The following is a 22,477-nucleotide window of genomic DNA, read 5'->3' on the forward strand; positions in this document are numbered from 1 at the left end:
CAGAGCATAAGTGAATATTTATTTGTACAGTGATAATAAAGTTGTGTGTTTAAAAAAGTGTGTTTGTGTGTTTGTTCTGTGATAAAGTTTTTTCTTCAACAGTTGACAACCAACAGACAACTTTCTACAGAAGGTAGACTTATGTGGTTGATACCTTGTTCTCGCCATCAGCCTCTTTGTGATTGGTCAGATTGTTGGACGGCTCTGATTGGCCATTGTGTCTGTCCATCAGGGCGGCCATGTTGGCTGCAGAGATGTTCTTGCTGAACAAGCTATGATCTTTCTCATCACTGGGGTGACTGAACATAGAAACAGAAATATATGGTATATTTGCTTGATGAATGAAGGATGAACAAGTACAGATGGATGGATTGATGGATGGATATTGATTGATTGATATATTTTGGACATGAACCTGTGTCTGAGCAGCAGAGCTTTGAGGACGTTGGCTCTGTCTTCAGCTTTGATCTGATCTGAGATCACCATCTGCTCCACCACCTGCTGAGCGATTCCTGGCAGAGTCCTCTGCTTCAGATCCAGGAGCACCGCCCCTGGAAACATCACACTCTGACATCACACTCTGACATCACACTCTGACATCACTACAGACCTAAAAACGAGAGGGATCAATAAATTACAAAACTCACATCCTCTTACGTCCAGTCACATAAATGAACAGATGGTAATATGGGGGGGTGTCTGACATGAATCCCTTTATTTATCCCTTAAATAGGTCTTTAAATAATCTAAATTCAATTCAGTTTTATTTGAAAGTGTAAATTTATAACAAACATTATCTCTCGACAGTTTTCAAATATAGCAGGTCTAGACTCTACTTCATTCAGGGATATATATATATATATATATAGGGATTTATTTTATATATATATATATATATATATATATATATATATATATATCCCTCAATATATTCCAGATCCCACATCTGGTAAACGTTGAATAAGAATTAAATTAAAATCTCAAAACAACATGTTTTAAGAGTTTTAGTTTTACTTTAGGAAAAACTTTAAGATTTCTGGCTACAAACAAACTAATTCTGATTCATGAAATTAATTGTGTGCTTTCGGGGAGTAAAGGGCTAATTAAGGGGATTTTAAGGAAAGTTTAACTTAAGGTTTTCCACAGGGGGGCAGCAGAGATCCTCCTCACCGTGGGAGATAGTTTTTCGGAGCTCCAGGAGAGAGCGGAAGGACAGGGAGGGGATGTGAGGTCTCCCCCAGCGCTCTGTCTCCTCCTCCACCTCCTCCTCAAACTTGATCCATCGAGCCGTCTCCCTCCACTGCAGCTCCTGGTTCCTGTCGATCACCAGCTCGTTCAGCTCCACGAACACCTGGACACACACAGGAACCATCTTATGAGGACATAGTGGCGTTGGGAAAAAGCTTACTTTGCTCTCTGGACCTATATATAATATAATCATTGGCAAAACATCCTGCATCTTAATGACCTAGTCCCACTGGAAGGATCTACGGCCATGTTAAAACTCCATGTAACTGGGAAATGCAGTGGCCTTCTTTGAGCTGGTTTCTGTCCTTTCCTTGTTTTCCCTGTCAATAGTTTTTATTTCTATTTGAATTATAACGGGTGTGCTGACTGGGCCAACAGATTTCAAGGGACTGGTTAAATAAAGGTTAAATAGAAAATAAAACATAGAATTAGGTCTGCAGTCATACAGACCAACAGTGGACCTAACCCTAACCCAACGTGGAGAATGAACTGACAGCTGTTATTTGTTCTTTATGAAGAAATAACTGATGTAACATGTTATGACTATTGACTGACAGAATAATTCTGGGTTTATTAACACACTTTTTAATGGACTTAATGAATGGAAAAAGTATGCTACTGTACTTTCAATCAATAAGTGGAGACAATACCTGCGTTATGATCGTTTCCTGAACAGATTTCAGAATCAGCAGATGGATTTATTATCATTAAAATCTAATTTCTGCCATCATAAAATCCTGTGGTTGGTTTGTCATTACACAATAATGCTGTTTGGTTCCACTTCTATTGAAGCTTATGGGAGATGAGGGAGAAGCACTAAATGGTAAACAGACTGTACTTATATATAGATACATATAGTTCTCTTTGACTCTACAGTCCCATTCACACAGTGGTTCAGCATCAGCGGGAGGAGCCGGGGATCGAACCACCAACCTTCTGATTAGTGGATGACCCGCTCTACCTCCTGAGACAGAGCTGCCAACTAAACCCCACCCCAACTAAAATTTACAGCATATGACCTTTGATGAAGAGATGCCTCAGAGGAATGAACACTGACTGATTTTTATAAACGTACATTCATTATCCAACTGGCCGGCTGGCTTGCCAACTGATCAATATCATCCATAAAGATACAGTGTATACTGATCAATGTCATCCATAAAGATACAGTGTATACTGATCAATATAATCAATAAAAATACAGTGTATACTGATCAATGTCATCCATAAAGATACAGTGTATACTGATCAATATCATCCATAAAGATACAGTGTATACTGATCAATGTCATCCATAAAGATACAGTGTATACTGATCAATATCATCCATAAAGATACAGTGTATACTGATCAATATAATCAATAAAAATACAGTGTATACTGATCAATATCATCCATAAAGATACAGTGTATACTGATCAATATAATCAATAAAAATACAGTGTATACTGATCAATATCATCCATAAAGATTGTCCGTCTCTTAATACTGTCTCACTTACTGTCTGTGGCTTATTGATTCCTACTGAAGATATAAAAACATATTCAGTGTTTCAGTTCTGCTAAGTTCTCTAATCAAATCACAGGATCAACAATGAACCAGGACCAAACCAGACTGAAGTGGACCAAATAACTTAAACCAGGCTAAACATGGACAAGACTAAAGTAAACCAACCCAGACCAACCAGGGATAACTCTGTCTGTACCTTGCTGTGTCGATTCTTCAGGTCCAAACCGACCATCCTGAAGACCAAACCAAACTGAGCCGATAGACAGACAGGCCTCTGAGTTTACCTCTCTCTACCTGTCTGTCCCTACCTGTCTGTCTCTACCTGTCTGACTGTCTCATTACTCAGAGTCCAGTTTGTCACCCGTTCACAATACCTCCAGGATTAACCTGCTCAGACTCGCGGCTCGTCTTTCATCCCTCCTGTCAGCCTCATTTTGGTCCATTGTCATACAGACCGTCTCCTCCTGTTCACACCAAAACCTGAACCAGCAGCTGACGACCCCGTTCACCTGAACTCACCATAAATCCTGCGTCAGCCTTAGTTCTGTTAGAAATGTTCAGTCTGGCTCTCCAGCAGTTACACTGACTGATGACAGACAGTTAGCATCATTAGCAGCATTAGCATTAATAACCAGCTATATGGACAATATCTCAGCAGCTGATTGGCTGATTGGGACAATATAGGAGGTTTTGGTTAATTGAAGATGATGTGTCCATATTTCAGCTCCCAGTGGCCTGATTGTGATTTATATGATCAATATATTGGAGCTCAGTGTCACTGGTGTGACTGACCTGTTATTGATCATATCAATGAACCACAATCAGCCCACTGGGAGTTCAAATATGGACACTTCTGGTTTAAACGTCCATTTTGTATTTTGAATGCTAATGCTAATTGTCCAACATATGCAGGTTAGCATCTGTCAGTGTAACATCTGGAGACCCAGACTGAACATTTACTCGGTTCTGGGTTCACCATGGGGTCTACTGGCTGGAAAAGACGATTAAACAGCAAGAGAAATAACATTAATATAAATGGATCATCAGTTTCATCCAGTAAAGAGAAACATCCAGACGCTCATTTCTCACCACAGATCAGGTTTACTGATCCAGACGACCGGCGAAACCATCGGCGTGTGAAACACATCAAAGCTTTTATGTGTCTGATTGTTAGAAAATAAAATGTTCATATCATTTCTTGTTGGAGTCACTCAGACCTGATCATCTTCTTCAGTTCAGAACCTCCTTTAAAGATCTGCTGTTTTTAAGTCATCCTCACTGGACCACTGAGCATTTAGCACCCAGGAGACAATAAGAGACTGCAGGTAGTGAAAGTGTTCCTGTTCACTGTGAGGTCATAATAAAACAATAAGATCATAAACTACAGGCCCCGCCCTCTGACCTCGTGGGGGGTGCGGTCTGGCTGCAGGTGTTGCAGGTGTGACTGTGTCCGGCTGCTGATCTGATCTTTAGTCACATGGACGATCGGCCCTCTGGAGCTCCGCCTCACCAGGTGACGTCGAACAGCTGGTACGTCGTCCAATCGGTGACCTGAGGGGGTGGAGCAACAGTGTGGGGGGGTCAGAGGTCAGAGGTTAAAACCTGGTTCTTACCAACACACATTCCTTTGTTCTCGCTTTCCTTTTCATTCACCTGCTTTTAGATATAAAATAACACATTATCTTAATTTAAAGCTGATTACAGATTATTGATCAGTGTGTGTGAGTGTCAGTGTGTGTGTCAGTGTGTGTGTGTCAGTGTGTGTGTGAGTCAGTGTGTGTGTATCAGTGTGTGAGTGTTAGTGTGTGTGTGTGTCAGTGTGTGTGTGTGAGTCAGTGTGCGTGTCAGTGTGTGTGTGAGTCAGTGTGCGTGTCAGTGTGTGTATCAGTCAGTGTGTGTGTATCAGTGTGTGTGGGTCAGTGTGTGTATCAGTGTGTGAGTGTCAGTGTGTGTGTATCAGTGTGTGTATCAGTCAGTGTGTGTGTATCAGTGTGTGTGAGTCAGTGTGTGTGTCAGTGTGTGTGTCAGTCAGTGTGTGTGTGTCAGTGTGTGTGAGTCAGTGTGTGTATCAGTGTGTGAGTGTCAGTGTGTGTGTGTCAGTGTGTGTGAGTCAGTGTGTGTGTATCAGTGTGTGTGTCAGTCAGTGTGTGTGTCAGTCAGTGTGTGAGTGTCAGTGTGTGTGTCTGTGTGTGTGTCAGTGTGTGTGTGTCGTCGTGTGTGAGTGTCAGTGTGTGTATCAGTGTGTGAGTGTCAGTGTGTGTGTGTCAGTGTGTGTGTGTTAGTGTGTGTGTTAGTGTGTGAGTCAGTGTGTGTGTGTGTGTGTCAGTGTGTGTGTCAGTCAGTGTGTGTGTCAGTCAGTGTGTGTGTATCAGTGTGTGAGTGTCAGTGTGTGTCAGTCAGTGTGTGTGTATCAATGTGTGAGTGTCAGTGTCTGAGTCAGTGTGTGTGTGTGTGTTAGTGTGTGAGTGTCAGTGTGTGTGTGTGTCAGTGTGTGTGTGTGTCAGTGTGTGTGTTGGTGTGTGAGTCAGTGTGTGTGTCAGTGTGTGTGTTAGTGTGTGAGTGTGTGTCAGTGTGTGTGTCAGTGTGTGAGTGTGTGTCAGTGTCTGAGTCAGTGTGTGTGTGTGTGTTAGTGTGTGAGTCAGTGTGTGTGTGTCAGTGTGTGTGTGTGTGTGTGTCAGTGTGTGTGTGTGTGTGTGTGTGTGTCAGTGTGTGTGTTGGTGTGTGAGTCAGTGTGTGTGTCAGTGTGTGTGTTAGTGTGTGAGTGTGTGTCAGTGTGTGTGTTAGTGTGTGAGTCAGTGTGTGTGTGTGTCAGTGTGTGTGTGTGTCAGTGTGTGTGTGTTAGTGTGTGTGTTAGTGTGTGAGTCAGTGTGTGTGTGTGTGTGTCAGTGTGTGTGTCAGTGTGTGTGTGTGTTAGTGTGTGTGTTAGTGTGTGAGTCAGTGTGTGTGTGTGTGTCAGTGTGTCAGTGTGTGTGTGTGTCAGTGTGTGTGTCAGTGTGTGTGTCAGTGTGTGTGTTAGTGTGTGAGTCAGTGTGTGTGTGTGTCAGTGTGTGAGTCAGTGTGTGTGTGTGTGTGTGTCAGTGTGTGTGTGTGTCAGTGTGTGTGTTAGTGTGTGAGTCAGTGTGTGTGTGTGTTGTGGTAGTGTGTGAGTCAGGTGTGTGTGTGTGTCAGTGTGTGTGTCAGTGTGTGTGTGTGTGTGTGTGTGTCAGTGTGTGTGTCAGTGTGTGTGTGTTAGTGTGTGTGTCAGTGTGTGTGTGTTAGTGTGTGAGTCAGTGTGTGTGTGTCAGTGTGTGAGTCAGTGTGTGTGTCAGTGTGTGTGTGAACAGGTTGTAGTGTAGCTTTGTCCCTCTGCTGTCTGTGGACTGATCTCTATGTGTCTCTATGTGTCTCTATGTGTCTCTATGTAGGATGAGGGTCAAAGGTTGTGACCTTTATGCTCCCTACAGTGCCAACAGTGGGCGACTGATTGTGCTTTTAGCTGGAGAACGTTAGCTTGGTTGCTTACATGGTCGAATTGATAGCTAGCTAATGTAGCAAAATATTGTCAGCTAGCTTCATCCAGACTCCCGGGATGTCATAATGTTATTCAATCTGGCTGGCTAACATTAGCTTGCTTGCTAACGCTATCACTAGCAAAATCCTATCTGAGTGAATCTGTTAGTTGGCTAACGTTGATCCACGATACTAACTTATGTTTCTGAGGCACAAAGTGGCACAAAGCTAACGATAGCTTTCTACTAGCTGAGAGTGATGTGAGGGGAGGGGCATCCAGCTAGCTAACTGTGGCTAAGCTAACTGGGGTTCTCCAGCTGTATCTTGGTGTTGCATTGTGGGTCTGGTGTTGGTTGCTTCGTGGTGTTGGCTGATGGCTGATTGGTAAACAGCGAGCTAGTTATTAGCATGGAGCTAACGGTCCAAATAAAATATAGGAACATTGCAGATAGAAACGTTATTCTAAATATGATCGTCAGTTATTTTACAGCGTTCAGTGTTTGTCTCTGTTGGCCGACGCCCAGGATGCAGTTCACTGAACGACCACTGGTGGCGCTGTTAGTTACAGTTCACTGAACGACCACTGGTGGCGCTGTTAGTTACAGTTCACTGAACGACCACTGGTGGCGCTGTTAGCTTCAGTTCACTGAACGACCACTGGTGGCGCTGTTAGCTACAGTTCACTGAACGACCACTGGTGGCGCTGTTAGCTACAGTTCACTGAACGGCCACTGGTGGCGCTGTTAGCTACAGTTCACTGAACGACCACTGGTGGCGCTGTTAGCTACAGTTCACTGAACGACCACTGGTGGCGCTGTTAGCTACAGTTCACTGAACGACCACTGGTGGCGCTGTTAGCTACAGTTTAATGAACGGCCACTGGTGGCGCTGTTAGCTACAGTTTAATGAACGACCACTGGTGGCGCTGTTAGCTACAGTTTAATGAACGACCACTGGTGGCGCTGTTAGCTACAGTTTAATGAACGACCACTGGTGGCGCTGTTAGCTACAGTTCACTGAACGACCACTGGTGGCGCTGTTAGCTACAGTTTAATGAACGACCACTGGTGGCGCTGTTAGCTACAGTTCACTGAACGACCACTGGTGGCGCTGTTAGCTACAGTTTAATGAACGACCACTGGTGGCGCTGTTAGCTACAGTTTAATGAACGACCACTGGTGGCGCTGTTAGCTACAGTTTAATGAACGACCACTGGTGGCGCTGTTAGCTACAGTTCACTGAACGACCACTGGTGGCGCTGTTAGCTACAGTTCACTGAACGACCACTGGTGGCGCTGTTAGCTACAGTTTAATGAACGGCCACTGGGGCGCTGTTAGCTACAGTTTAATGAACGACCACTGGTGGCGCTGTTAGCTACAGTTTAATGAACGACCACTGGTGGCGCTGTTAGCTACAGTTCACTGAACGACCACTTGTGGCGCTGTTAGCTACAGTTCACTGAACGACCACTGGTGGCGCTGTTAGCTACAGTTTAATGAACGACCACTGGTGGCGCTGTTAGCTACAGTTCACTGAACGACCACTTGTGGCGCTGTTAGCTACAGTTTAATGAACGACCACTGGTGGCGCTGTTAGCTACAGTTTAATGAATGACCACTGGAGGCGCTGTTAGTTACAGTTCACTGAACGACCACTGGTGGCGCTGTTGCTACAGTTTAATGAATGACCACTGGAGGCGCTGTTAGCTACAGTTTAATGAATGACCACTGGAGGCGCTGTTAGTTACAGTTCAATGAACGACCACTGGTGGCGCTGTTAGCTACAGTTCACTGAACGACCACTGGAGCGCTGTTAGCTACAGTTTAATGAACGACCACTGGAGGCGCTGTTAGTTACAGTTCACTGAACGACCACTGGAGGCGCTGTTAGCTACAGTTTAATGAACAACCACTGGAGGCGCTGTTAGCTACAGTTTAATGAACGACCACTGGTGGCGCTGTTGCTACAGTTTAATGAACGACCACTGGTGGCGCTGTTAGCTACAGTTCACTGAACGACCACTGGTGGCGCTGTTAGCTACAGTTTAATGAACGACCACTGGTGGCGCTGTTAGCTACAGTTTAATGAACGGCCACTGGAGGCGCTGTTAGCTACAGTTTAATGAACGACCACTGGTGGCGCTGTTAGCTACAGTTTAATGAACGACCACTGGTGGCGCTGTTAGCTACAGTTCACTGAACGACCACTGGTGGCGCTGTTAGCTACAGTTTAATGAACGACCACTGGTGGCGCTGTTAGCTACAGTTTAATGAACGACCACTGGTGGCGCTGTTGCTACAGTTCACTGAACGACCACTGGTGGCGCTGTTAGCTACAGTTTAATGAACGACCACTGGTGGCGCTGTTAGCTACAGTTTAATGAACGACCACTGGTGGCGCTGCTAGCTACAGTTTAATGAACGACCACTGGTGGCGCTGTTAGCTACAGTTTAATGAACGACCACTGGTGGCGCTGTTAGCTACAGTTCACTGAACGACCACTGGTGGCGCTGTTGGGTACAGTTTAATGAACGGCCACTGGAGGCGCTGTTAGCTACAGTTTAATGAACGACCACTGGTGGCGCTGTTAGCTACAGTTTAATGAACGACCACTGGTGGCGCTGTTAGCTACAGTTCACTGAACGACCACTTGTGGCGCTGTTAGCTACAGTTCACTGAACGACCACTGGTGGCGCTGTTAGCTACAGTTTAATGAACGACCACTGGTGGCGCTGTTAGCTACAGTTCACTGAACGACCACTTGTGGCGCTGTTAGCTACAGTTTAATGAACGACCACTGGTGGCGCTGTTAGCTACAGTTTAATGAACGACCACTGGTGGCGCTGTTAGCTACAGTTTAATGAATGACCACTGGAGGCGCTGTTAGTTACAGTTCACTGAACGACCACTGGTGGCGCTGTTAGCTACAGTTTAATGAATGACCACTGGAGGCGCTGTTAGCTACAGTTTAATGAATGACCACTGGAGGCGCTGTTAGTTACAGTTCAATGAACGACCACTGGTGGCGCTGTTAGCTACAGTTCACTGAACGACCACTGGAGCGCTGTTAGCTACAGTTTAATGAACGACCACTGGTGGCGCTGTTAGCTACAGTTTAATGAACGACCACTGGTGGCGCTGTTAGCTACAGTTCACTGAACGACCACTGGTGGCGCTGTTAGCTACAGTTTAATGAACGACCACTGGTGGCGCTGTTAGCTACAGTTTAATGAACGGCCACTGGGGCGCTGTTAGCTACAGTTTAATGAACGACCACTGGTGGCGCTGTTAGCTACAGTTTAATGAACGACCACTGGTGGCGCTGTTAGCTACAGTTCACTGAACGACCACTGGTGGCGCTGTTAGCTACAGTTTAATGAACGACCACTGGTGGTGTTTATCCAGTGAGAAGTATTGGATGGTTGTTTTCTGTATGTTCATTCTGTATCTACAGCTGTTGGTGATTGGCTGGAGGCTCTCAGGTGTTTCCAACAGGTAGATTTTGTGCCCAGGTGGTCTCATGGGAACTTTCTGTGGTCTAACAGGGTTTCAGGCTCGACTGAACCTCAGTGAAGAATCAGTAAGACGAGACGTGAATTATCACACACACACACACACACACACACACACACACACACACACACACACACACACACACACACACACACACACACACACACACACACACACACACACACACACACACACACTTGTTTTCCAGGAAATAATCAGCAAACAGCCAATCACATTCCAGCAGTGAGAGTCAGCTGACCGGCGCCCTCTACCTGCAGTCAGTGTCAAATACTGAAGCTTGTAAGAGCGGTTGTATTTCTGTATATTATGATCATCTTTGATTACTGATCAATACTATTGATCAGTCACATTTCTAGAAGACTGAAAAATGTAATCTTTAAGTGAGGAGGGGCAACTGAAAGGTGTTTTATATCTATAGTTATATAATATACTAGTATAACATTAAGTTCAGTAATCACTGACTGAATGTTGAGCCCCAGCTGTTAGCTACAGTTATAATTATGGAATATTATATTTCTCTGCAGTGTCGTCTGTGTCCTCAGGTTGTGTATTAGTCTGTTTGCAGCCAATATTTCCTCACTGTGAACCAGAAATGTTGAGTACAAAGAATCCATTCCTGATATTTTCAAAATACAAAATGGGCATTTAAACCAGAAGTTTCCATATTTCTCCCACACAGAACTTTTTCTACTATTACAGTAAAAGGATATTAGTCCTGTTGTTTCATTACAAAAGTTTTATTATCAAAAGAAACGGTTTTGCAACATGAAACAGATTTCTGTAATATAAAAAGACATATAAATTCCTTTAAAATGTTCGATCTTAATGTGTTCTTGTTTTGCTGTGAGATATGATGGTGTTTTACAGAAACTGTATTTAACCTATTTTATTTCTTTTGACAAGACATTTTTTACAGTGAGGAGCGCTGATTTAAAATAATATTATATATTTATATGACTAATACATAACCACAGTAGCTAATACATAAGACACAGTCAGTATTAAGGAATATGATCATATCAATAACCTCAGACTGAACCACAACCAGCCCACTGGGAGCAGAAATATTCACTTCTCGTTTAAACGTCCATTTTGTCAGAAATAGATTCATCATCCAAGTAATTTCCCCACGGGATTATTAAAGTATGTCTGATTCTGATCCTCAATAAACCCTAACCCTCCTATATTGTCCCAATCAGCAAATCAGCTGCTGAGATATTGTCCATATAGCTGGTTATTAATGCTAATGATGCTAATGATGCTAACTGTCTGTCATCAGTCAGAAAATGAAACAGAAAACATTTGGCTGGAAAATAAACAGCAAGAGAAATAATTAAATTAAATTCAGTTTTTATAAATCCTCTCGTTTCAGATGGACCATCAGTTTCATCCAGTAAAGAGAAACATCCAGAACAAGTCGACTATATCAGTAAGTTTTTCTTTTGATAGAAAACGATGAAGAGTTACTTTTAAAGCTGCTGATAGTTGAACAGTTTAATCTATGACTGTTAAAGAAGCAGTAACACAGGTGGAAACAGGTGAGTACTCACTGACTTCAGCCTTCAGTCTGTCAAACAACAAACAGTTGAAATATTTGATCACAACCAGAGCGGAGACTGGCTTCAGGTCCATCTGAACTAGGACCAGGACCAGAGCCAGGACCAGAACCGCACACACAGTAACAATAGATAGAGGCTGTGGGCTCGGCATGTAGGACGGCAGCATTGTGTTCAGCTCAGCAGGTCACATGATGAAGACCAAGAAGTAACAGAAAGCTCTTTCAAGTTGGAAAAAATTCCTTCAGTTTGTCCTCAAATCATGTCGCCCCCCCACAGTCTTCATAAATCTGTAGCTCATTTTCATTTTTACGCTAACATGCTGATGTTTATCAGGTGCTTACTACATTCACCACATTAGCTATGTGTCAGTATACAACAGTAGAGCTTAGGCTGATGGGAATGTCATTATTTAAACATCCAGTGTTCAGGATTTAGGGCCATCTAGTGGTATAATCGCAGATTGCAACTCACTTGTTTCACCCTCTCTTTCCAACTGTATCTACATCCAGTGTTTGGTTTGTCCGTTCTGGGCTACTGTAGAAACAGTTAAACATGTACAACATTCTTGTACAGTTTTAGATCTTTCTATCTTTATATATATTTTAAAAGTACTTGATTTTTTTTGTGATTTTTTATGTACCAATGCAACAAATCCCTTCTATGTATAAAAACTTACTGGGCAATAAACCTGATTCTGATCCTGATGGCGGAGTCCGCCAGAAGAGGAGCTGCTCCCTCTGTAGACAAAAACATCTCATTCCAAGGTAAAAAAATTATATCATATTATAAAATTATGTAATGCACTGTTTCTCCTTTGTGCTTGTAAAGAAAGGATGAGCGAGTGATTGTGATCTGCAACTGCCACTAGATAGCACTAAATCTAAAATTACACTGAGTTAGATTTATATATGTAATGTATCTGTGACGTTATATCTAAAGCGTAAAAATAAAGTCATCACTGTGTATGTGAACAGTCTGAAGCAGGTTTACTGACTCTTGATGCCATCCAGGTCAACAGACATCAGCGTTTCAGCCTCGTCGTCGGTGGCAACAGTTGTCATGATGCAAGCAGGTGAGAGGCCGTTGTGATTGGTTGAGACGGGGGGTGAGTCACTGTGAAGGGGAGGAGTTATAATGAAAAAAGTGTATTTTTGTAGAAAAGACAAATCCTATATTTACCAGTTACTCACCTTGTGGCCGTTCGTCCCTCTTCTTCATCGTAGGACTCTTCCTCGCCCTCGTCTTCTTCCTGGTATTCCTCTATGGTGGCTGCAGTGTTAGGGGCAGAGCCTCGCCTCCCCTCCTTCCTCCCCTCCTTCCTCCCCTCATTGCTCCTCTTCCTCCTGCTGTCAGCGGGCGGTTTGGACAGAGGATGATGGACATGGGGAGAAAAGTGACGGTGATCTACAACAGGAAATAAAATCAATATAACAAATTCAATGAGCATCAAGCTCTAGAACGTCTTCAAAGAGCCCATGATCTGTTCCACCTTGATCTTGACCTTCTTAAAAACCACTAGAACCTCCTCATACAACCAGGAGACTGCTTAACAATCCATGAACATTCCTCCAAAACCACTTGAACCTCCTCAATGTTCCTGCATTCAAGGTCTAAAGGACTCCTACAGGGTTACTAGAACCTTGTCAAACATCCTTTTGAACTCTTGCCCAAATTACACCAGACTGCCCTGGTACAGGCACAAATGGCACAACTTTCTCTCTGGGTTTAGCGACACTTCTCAAACACTTTTGGGAAACAAGAGAGACCGCAAAGAAATCTCAGGGGTCCTAAGAAGTTTCTGACTGACTGTCTCATAGTGTGAGTTCTGCACCGAATAGAGAAAGGATCCAAATGCCCCATGGGTGAGCAGTTCCACACCTCTCTTAGGCCTTCAACAATGGTTCACACCCAGATTGGCCAAGAGGGAACCACCAGGCTGCTCTCCATCATTGTGTTGATGAGTCAGGTGAACTGAATGAACCTCTAATCAACCCACAAGAATATTTCCAATTGATCCAAAATGAAATGGGAAAAACCAAATAGCAGCAGACATGAATGAATGAATGAATGAATGAATAAATGAGTGAATGAGGGGACTGCTACAACCTCCATCATTTGACTGTCCAATAACTTCTGTAACCATTTACAAGAGTCCTTAACAACCCCTTGAAAATCTCTTAGAACTCACCATAAAGACCATGAGCTGGAACTGAAGCTTTTCTGCAACTTCTAGAACATGCTGAAGATGGTGAGAACCACTTCAAGGATGTGTTCAACCATCTCAGGGACTCCACTAAACCACCACAGCAGCTTGAAACACTCTGGAACCACTTCCAGAACCTTTACAACATCTTATAGATGCTTGAACTTGATCAAAAACCTCTTAAACCACCTTAAGACCTCCTGAAACCAGGTTTTTGTTTCTCACCTTCGAAGTCCTGTTCATCGCAGACTCTGTGTTTCTCTGGTGGGCTGCGAGCTGCAGGACAAAGGATCTGCTGAAAACCCTGAACATCAAAGGCCTTGTTGAGGTCCTCCTCTTCTTCATCGCTATGGCAACGTGGAGGAGGAGCAGACAGAGACTGGAGGAGGGAAGAGGAGTGATATAAATATAACCCTGAAGAGTATGTAGAACGTGTTCACCAGCAGATGGCAGTAAAAATACTTTCCCAAGCTTTTAGTGGACTTAGTTACTTCTGGAAGGTTAGATTTAAACAGGTTGCAGAGAAATAGTGTGCATGCGTCCTGTTACAGCTCCCGTTGTCGTCTTACTTTTTCTAACTTTAGCTTTGTTTTATATTACTTGATTGATTTTTTGTTAACAAATTTCCCCTGGGGATCAATAAAGTATTTCTGATTCTGATTCTGAGGTTGTAATGCAGACAGGGCCACGTTAAAGTTCCTCAAAACCCCATGCTCATTTTAGTTCCCAAATGTCCCACAGTAATTTTAATCCTTGAATGCCCCACACTCATCTTAATCCCAACTAGGGACTGGTTACATCTGTGTATAATGAAGAGGAACTGCTGAGACTCACTGCAGACAGACTGATGGCGTCACCAGGACCCAGAGAGCTCTGATGATGGCTCATGGCTTTTTCAGGGGTCAGAGGTCAGTCTGTCTAATGTTCAGCAGGTGAGTTCAGGTAGCAGAACCTAGAGGAAAGAATACTGGAGGTTAGATCTTATATAATATTATATAATATATATCAGTATTAAATATTATATATTTATATAATATATATATAATATATAATTATATATATAATATTATATATATATAATGTGTATTATATATATAGATATTATATGCTGGGTAACTGGACCAAAATGGAAATGTTGGAATATGGCCACAAAGAAAACGGTCTTTATTACAGCGAGGCCTGTATGTAAGCAAAAAGCTTGCTTGTAGTGACTAAAGACAAAGGAAAGGGCCCGCCAGATAACAGACCCCTCAGCGTGGGTCCAGGAATGCGGTCAAGGTGGAGCATGAAGGCAATAAACGCCCAAACACCGGCCCTTCATTGGTCAGATTCCCTCGGACCCCAGACCCGTCATCCCAGCTATTTAAGCCAGATAGACGCTCTTCTCTCTCTCTTCTCTTCTCCCTTCGCATCTTCTCGCTCACCTCGCCCACACCAGGTGATAAGTTTGGACCTCCCGCCGCCGACGCACGACAAACGATTATAGCACGGCACGAGAGCCCGTTTTTTCCTGTGATCACTGGCCAGCGCACCGCTAATAGGAGTCAACATCTGCAGCTTTAAAGAGAAAGTCTGCCAGCTGACTTTACCTGAGCAACGCGACGTTAACGCCGAGTCGTTAACTGTGCAGAGCAACGAGCGAAACGCCTCATTACACAGCAGAGACAGTTTGGACTTTAGAACCACAACTCTGATCAGTCTGGCTCACAGGACCGCCAGCTGACCCACCTGTGGTATTGTGATGTTGAATTGATTAACTGAGGTTACTGTAGTAACTGTAGTCTTTCAGACAGTGCTATGGTGATGTTAGTTTAACGCTTCACACAGACATAGTCTTTGCATGCAACTAACTCCCTTTTAACGACACCGTTAATCTAAAATCACACACACATATATTCGGCCTAAACCTCAGCGCACACACAAGGAGAGGGATTCAAACCCTCCCGCGTATCCATGCTCTTTGTCTCTCACCAACACGTGTTTCATACCCTGAAACATCTGGTCAGAGAACAGACGACACACCTTTTCTGGTGCGCAAACCCCACGCACGCACACACACACACACACACACACACACACACACACACACACACCTTTTTCCTCTAGCTTAGTTCCTTTAAGTTAGATTGTTTAGTGTGTGTTTTGTTTGCTTTTATTATATCTCTTTAATAAATGTTTGTGTTTATATATGCTGGCCTATTTAATTTCGTATAAGAGTGAGTGATACAAACCTCTTCTATGTAGAACTCCAAATTTTGGTTGTAGTTATTAATTTAATTATTAATCTGACTTCTGAATTAATAGTTTAGTGTATTTTCATGAGACTGATCAATCGATTATTGGTTATCGTTTCCCTTACTTAAGGGTGGTGCCCCGAGGATCTTTAATATTAATTAAAGTCATTTTCTATTATCTTTTGATAATTATAAATTTTGATAACCATTAATTGATTAAACTAATACAGTTAGACCACTGTAACACCCTAGGACATGGAGCCCAACATATATATATATATATATATATAATATTTATATTATTTTAAAGGTAACACACATAAAAAGTTGACCAATCTCAGTTACACTAGTTTCTTTTGTCCAGGTCAGAACAACACGCTAACGTTTCGGCCTACTGGAGGTTATCAGCTCATTAGATCAGTTATACAGCGACTGATGAACGAGTGAACGAGGGAGAGAGTTCAGAGTTTAAAGGTCACACTGTCATCTTAAATAATGTGAGTCTGATCAGACTGAAGAGATCCAGAGAGAGTGAGTCAGCACATCAGAGAGAGAGTGAGTCAGCACATCAGGTGTCTGTAACACTGAGAGACAGATAGGAGGTATTTATAGAGACAGACCAGACAGACAGACAGACAGACAGGTATATATTATATATGAAGGTATATATTATGAGCACACAGTCAGATGTTCATCACTGACGAAAGAAGTACTCCAAGAACGACAGACGCAGTACGACACACGCAGTACGACAGACGCAGAACGACAGTAGCGGTACTACAGAAGCAGTACGACAGCAGTGGTACTACAGCAGTGGTACTACAGTAGTACGACAGCAGCGGTACTACAGCAGTGGTACTACAGTAGTACGACAGCAGCGGTACTACAGTAGTACGACAGCAGCGGTACTACAGTAGTACGACAGCAGCGGTACTACAGAAGCGTTACGACAGCAGCGGTACTACAGCAGTGGTACTACAGTAGTACGACAGCAGTGGTACTACAGCAGTGGTACTACAGTAGTGGTACTACAGCAGTGGTACTACAGTAGTACGACAGCAGTGGTACTACAGAAGCGTTACGACAGCAGCGGTACTACAGTAGTACGACAGCAGCGGTACTACAGCAGCGGTACTACAGTAGCGGTACTACAGCAGCGTTATGACAGCAGTGGTACTACAGTAGCGGTACTACAGTAGCGGTACTACAGTAGCGGTACTACAGAAGCGGTACTACAGTAGTGGTACTACAGACGCGGTACTACAGCAGTGGTACTACAGTAGCGGTACTACAGACGCGGTACTACAGCAGTGGTACTACAGTAGCGGTACTACAGCAGTGGTACTACAGTAGCGGTGCTACAGAAGCGGTACTACAGCAGTGGTACTACAGTAGCGGTACTACAGACGCGGTACAGAAGTGGTACAACAGACGCAGTACGACAGACGCAGTACGACAGTAGCAAAGCAAGATTCAACTCAAAATATTAATAATCAGAATCTACAAACTGAACTTATCTAATGAATGTAATGGAGTACAAAGTACAAAGTACAGTACTTGAGTAAATGTACTTTTTCTTTAAAGGTACAGTGTGTAGTTTTCCTCCTTCCACTAGAGGGCCGCTCATATTCAAACAATAAGAAAACAGGTAGTGTGATGAGGTGGTGAAGCAGCGTGGGATCATGGGAGTTGTTGTCTTCACCACCATTGGCGTCATTGCAGTCAGCTTCTCCCGGTTAGGATTCCTTCAGTGTTCATGGTTCAGGAGGTTTCTACCGGGAGCCCAATGATCCACAGAGGTCTCCTCCTCTCCAACACAAACAGACCCGCTGATTAAAACCACTAAACACACTGAATAAAGCAGTTCCACCTTAAACACACTGAATAAAGCAGTTCCACCTTAACAATCACTGCTTCTCCCACGCTGTTGGACAGACAAAGGACGTCCCGGAGGGGCTGCGAGCCGAGCTGCTGCTAACGTTAGCTCAGCTTGTTTCTCTGATAACTTAAGATCCAGACGTCCGATGAGTAAAATCCTTCATCCGGTTCCAATCTAGAGTTAAAAAGCACCAAGATCTAAACAGTGGATGGTAAACAGTCAATGTATGACAGCTTCTGATTATTGATTATTGATCAGCTACATATAGAACATAGCTCTGGAGTTTATACACTGTTTAATGAGGGAATGTTACAGATAATAGGTTTAAAATGATCTGTCACAGAGACGTTAGAGGCGACAGGAAGTCTTTTTTTGACTTTACTGACACTGTACAGACAGAAACTCAGATTTCAGATTTCTCAGCTATAATTACAGTACCTGTCTGTCTGTCTGTGTGTCTGTCTGTCTGTGTGTCTGTCACCAGTAAAAAACACTGAAACACCAATAAAATCTTTAAAAAAAACTTTTGTCATGAAACATCATTTCTGGGATTGATCCGCTCAGTGTGAACATGGTGTCAGTGCTGCAGGACAGAAACAGCTGATCTGAGTCCTGTTCTTAATGTCACTGTGTGAGTGTGTGTGTGTGTGTGTGTGTGTGTGTGTGTGTGTGTGCGTGCGTGCGTGCGTGCGTGTGTGTGAAACAGGAAGAGAGTTGGAGCCTACCTCAGCGTCCTTGCAGCACTGAAAGAGAGAAATTATAATGCAAAGACTGAAACCAACAGAGGGAGAGAACAGGGAGAGAGGGAAGATGGGGGAGAGAGAGGGAGAGAGGGGGAGAAAGAGGGAGAGAGGGGGAGAGAGGGGGAGAAGGAAGTGAGAGAAAAGAAGGGACGAAAAGAGGAGGGAGGAGAACGAGAGGAAACAGAGAAAGCAGACAGAGAGAATGGAGGAAAGGTCCAACTCTGTCTGTAGAAACCTGATCAGCTGAAGGTCACCATGGCAACCAAACTGTCAGTCGAGGTTAGTCCCGCCCCCTGGCTATCCACACACACACACACACACACACACACACACACACACACACACACACACACACACACACACAGCTGCAGACAGACTGTTAGGTTGAGTCCGATGATGTCACTGGTCCTCTGCTCATCATCACGCCCAACATACGGCAGGTAAAATCACCTGACCCGACCCATCGCCACGGCTACGGTGTGTACTGCAGTAAAGTATTCTTTAGCTCTGCTTTACGTGACTACACTGAACCTCCAACATGTTCAAATAAGAAAGTGACCTCTGCTCTCTTCCCATTGGCTCCCAGAGCAGCAGGTGCAGTGTGTCCCCTACAGGTAGAGAGCAGGAACTATAGTAAGTGATGTCAGTAACAATCATCTGTATGTTTACAGGGTTTCTCCCGGGAGTCATCCCAAAAGGATCAATAAAGAGAAGTCTAATTCTAAGTCTAAGAAATGTCATTTAACTCCCACATAAAGCAGACCTCTAGGACTGCCTTCTTTCATTTACGTAATATTAGAAAAATTAGACACATCCTATCACAGACAGATGCAGAAAAACTAATCCATGCATTTGTTACTTCAAGGCTGGATTACTGCAACTCTTTATTATCAGGTTGCCCCAATAAGTCCATTAAAACGCTCCAATTAATTCAGAACGCTGCAGCACGAGTACTGACAGGAACTAGAAAAAGAGATCACATCTCTCCTGTACTAGCTTCTCTGCATTGGCTCCCTGTAAAATGTAGAATAGAATTTAAAATCCTCCTCCTCACCTATAAAGCTCTTCATGGTCAGGCCCCTTCATATCTTAAAGAGCTCATAGTACCCTATTACCCCACTAGAACACTACGTTCTCTGAATGCTGGGCTACTTGTGGTTCCTATAGTCTCTAAAAAGTAGAACAGGAGCCAGAGCCTTCAGTTACCAAGCTCCTCTCCTGTGGAACCAGCTTCCAGTTGTGGTTCGGGAGGCAGACACCCTCACCACATTCAAGAGTAGGCTTAAGACATTCCTCTTTGATAAAGCTTATAGTTAGGGCTGGATCAGGTGAGTCCTGAACCATCCCTTAGTTATGCTGCTATAGGCCTAGACTATCGGGGGATTTCCCATGGTGCACTGAGCTACTCTCTTCCTCTCTCTTTCTGCACTCATTCATGTCCCATTAATGCATGTTACTAACTTCACTTCTTCCCCGGAGTTCTTGTGCTTTCTCGTCTCGCAGGTTCTCATGGATCCTGGTGGAGCCTCCTGCCATGGTCCTGCTTGACTGCCATTATCAATATCACTGATATTTAGGGACCGAGCCAGCGTTTTTGCTCGATTTTTTACCTATTATTATTATTTTTAGGCCACTTCGACTGCGTTTTTGCCCCCCTGATCATATACGAAAACATAATTTTATTTGGCAAAGTGGTCAGGCCTCATGAAAAATTTTATATTCTATGCGTCACTTTCAGGTCGGCCACTAGGTGGCACTATTATCATAAAAAGTGCGTTTAGGCTAATAACTTCTGCATAGTTTGTCGCACATTAAAAAACCTTATATCCACGCGTTCGGTGAATGGAGCTGAATCTCCTCATATCGTCCCCGCATATTTCCGCCTATAATTTTTTTTCGTTACAGCACGAAATGTCCTTAAACTACTTTTTTGTGGTCCTCCTACACACTTTGTCCTAGCACCTGGGGACCGCCCTGGCAAAAAAAGTAATTCAAACATTTTGAAATTTTAAAAAACAGCACATTATAAAATTAACACTTCCTGTAAATTTTTCGTCAAAAAAGGAAGTGGACCATTTCTCCACATTGGTATGTCCGATTGACACCAAACTTGGGTCCATAGTTCCACATGTCTTCCTTAGGCACCGTGCACAATTTCAGGTCATTGCCACAAGGTGGCGCTCTTTAAAATGAAGAAGTTTATATCTCTACAACGGTATGTGTGATTAAGATTAAACTGGTACGATGCTTCCCCATGGCTTCCTGAGGCTCACCTAAAAAGGACAAAAAAAATACGCCACTGGGTGGCGCTCTTTTGGCATGATAAATCACTGTGCGGAGACCGTAATAGTTATGAATATGAAATTCACAGGGTACGTGTAGAGTGGTACGTGAAGCTCACATACCAAAAATCGTGTTTGTCGTGTTTGTAGCGCCCCCTACAGGATAAAAAAACAGCAGCCCCAGCGCCACGTTTCACCGATATGTACGAAACTCGGTAGGCAAGTGTAACATGCCGGGACGTACAAAAAAGCCTCTTGGACCCATACCCTAAACCCAACAGGAAGTTGGCCATTTTGATTTAAAGTTTCACTTTCGGCTAACTTTTCGCGTTGTATTTGAACGAACTCCTCTTAGGGATTTTATCGGATATGCTTCAAAATTTGTGAGTAGAGTCAGAAAATGGTTCTGATTAAAAGTTGTGCTATTTGTGCATGTACATTGAAGGTCGTGTCCGTGGCGTGCCCTCAAAGTTGGCCATAGTGAATTCCGTGCGCATTTTCGGTGAATTTTTCACGTTGTATTTGAACGAACTCCTCCTAGGGAATTTATTGGATCTACTTGAAAATTGGTCAGTACAGTCAACAAATGGTTCTGATTAGAAGTTGTGCTATTTGTGCATGTACGTTGAAGGGCGTGTCCGTGGCGTTCCCTCAAAGTTGGCCAGGTTGAATCGAATGTCAAACTGTGATGCTATTTCCGGCATTTAAGGGCTTCTGTTTTAACTAACTCCTGCTACAGATTTTATCAGATTGACTTCAAATTCGATCACTTCAATCTACACACATTGGTTATCAAAAGTTGTGCTATTTCTGACTGTATGTTTAACCGTGTGCCCGTGACGACATGTCGAATTCCACCGATTGGACATTAAACAGATAGTACTCATATCTTCAATGTACAGTCCCACCCTGAACACGTCCTCATAACTTCAGCGTACATGATCCAATCTCAATGAAACTTCACGTATTTGATAACAGTCCCACCCTGAACACGTCTACATGACAATATTCAGACATAGTGATAGCGCCACCTACTGGCAACAGGAAGTATCACGTTTTATACTTTCATGTTGTACTCCTCGCAGGATGATCAGATCCAGCTGAAATGTACTTCTAAAATGCAAAACACATTGTTGATGATATGTGGTGACTGTGGTGAGGGGGCGTGTCTGTGGGGTGGCAGGAAATTTTGATGGACCGCCACAAAACACGAATTCGCTAAACTTGAGTGTACATTGTCCAATCGGCTCCACACTTCAAATGCTTGATAACAGTCCCGCCCTGAACACGTGTACATGACAATATTCAGACATAGTGATAGCGCCACCTACTGGCAATAGGAAGTAAGCGCTGCGTGGCGATTTTGAGCTGAGTTACATGAAATGACCGTGCTGGTGACGACTTGTCGAATTCAGCAGATTCGCCATAAAACAGCACTCATAACTTCAGTGTGCAATGTCCAATCTCCAGTAAGCTTCATATATTCTGTAACAGTCTCGCCCTGAACACGTCCTCATAACTTCAGCGTACGTGGTCCAATCTCAATGAAACTTCCCGTGTGTTATAACAGTCCCACCCTGAACTTGTTTACATGACAATATGACATAGTGATAGCGCCACCTACCAACAACAGTGAAATTTCATGTTGTGGTCTGCACGTGTAACGACGGCACGCAACGCGGCCGCAGCACGCCCCGAGTTGCGTGGAGTGCGAGGTCCCGCTCAACGCTGCTCGCAGCTTTAATTATTATTATTATTATTAATATTATTATTACTACAGTTACTATTATTACTAT

At 43.6% G+C, this 22,477-nt stretch overlaps 1 protein-coding gene and 1 long non-coding RNA gene across 3 annotated transcripts in view; one reads left to right on the forward strand and one right to left on the reverse strand.

Annotated features, from left to right (window-relative positions):
• slc4a2a (solute carrier family 4 member 2a) overlaps nt 1–18,676 on the reverse strand; it is a 35,582-nt gene extending 16,906 nt beyond the window's left edge. Inside the window, exons 1-9 of the mRNA XM_051394457.1 lie at nt 18,382–18,676; nt 14,378–14,495; nt 13,769–13,922; nt 12,531–12,744; nt 12,335–12,453; nt 4,160–4,308; nt 1,171–1,351; nt 416–551; nt 155–299 (exon numbers count right to left, since the gene is read on the reverse strand). Coding sequence (XP_051250417.1) covers nt 155–299; nt 416–551; nt 1,171–1,351; nt 4,160–4,308; nt 12,335–12,453; nt 12,531–12,744; nt 13,769–13,922; nt 14,378–14,431 — 1,152 coding nt within the window. The 5' untranslated portion in view covers nt 14,432–14,495; nt 18,382–18,676. The remainder of the gene's footprint in view (nt 1–154; nt 300–415; nt 552–1,170; nt 1,352–4,159; nt 4,309–12,334; nt 12,454–12,530; nt 12,745–13,768; nt 13,923–14,377; nt 14,496–18,381) is intronic.
• Nucleotides 1–22,477, forward strand: part of LOC127360175 (uncharacterized) — a 50,885-nt gene that overhangs the window by 18,298 nt on the left and 10,110 nt on the right. The window lies entirely within an intron of this gene.

The sequence above is a fragment of the Dicentrarchus labrax genome, unplaced genomic scaffold, assembly GCF_905237075.1.
Source record: "Dicentrarchus labrax unplaced genomic scaffold, dlabrax2021, whole genome shotgun sequence".
NCBI lineage: Eukaryota > Metazoa > Chordata > Actinopteri > Moronidae > Dicentrarchus > Dicentrarchus labrax.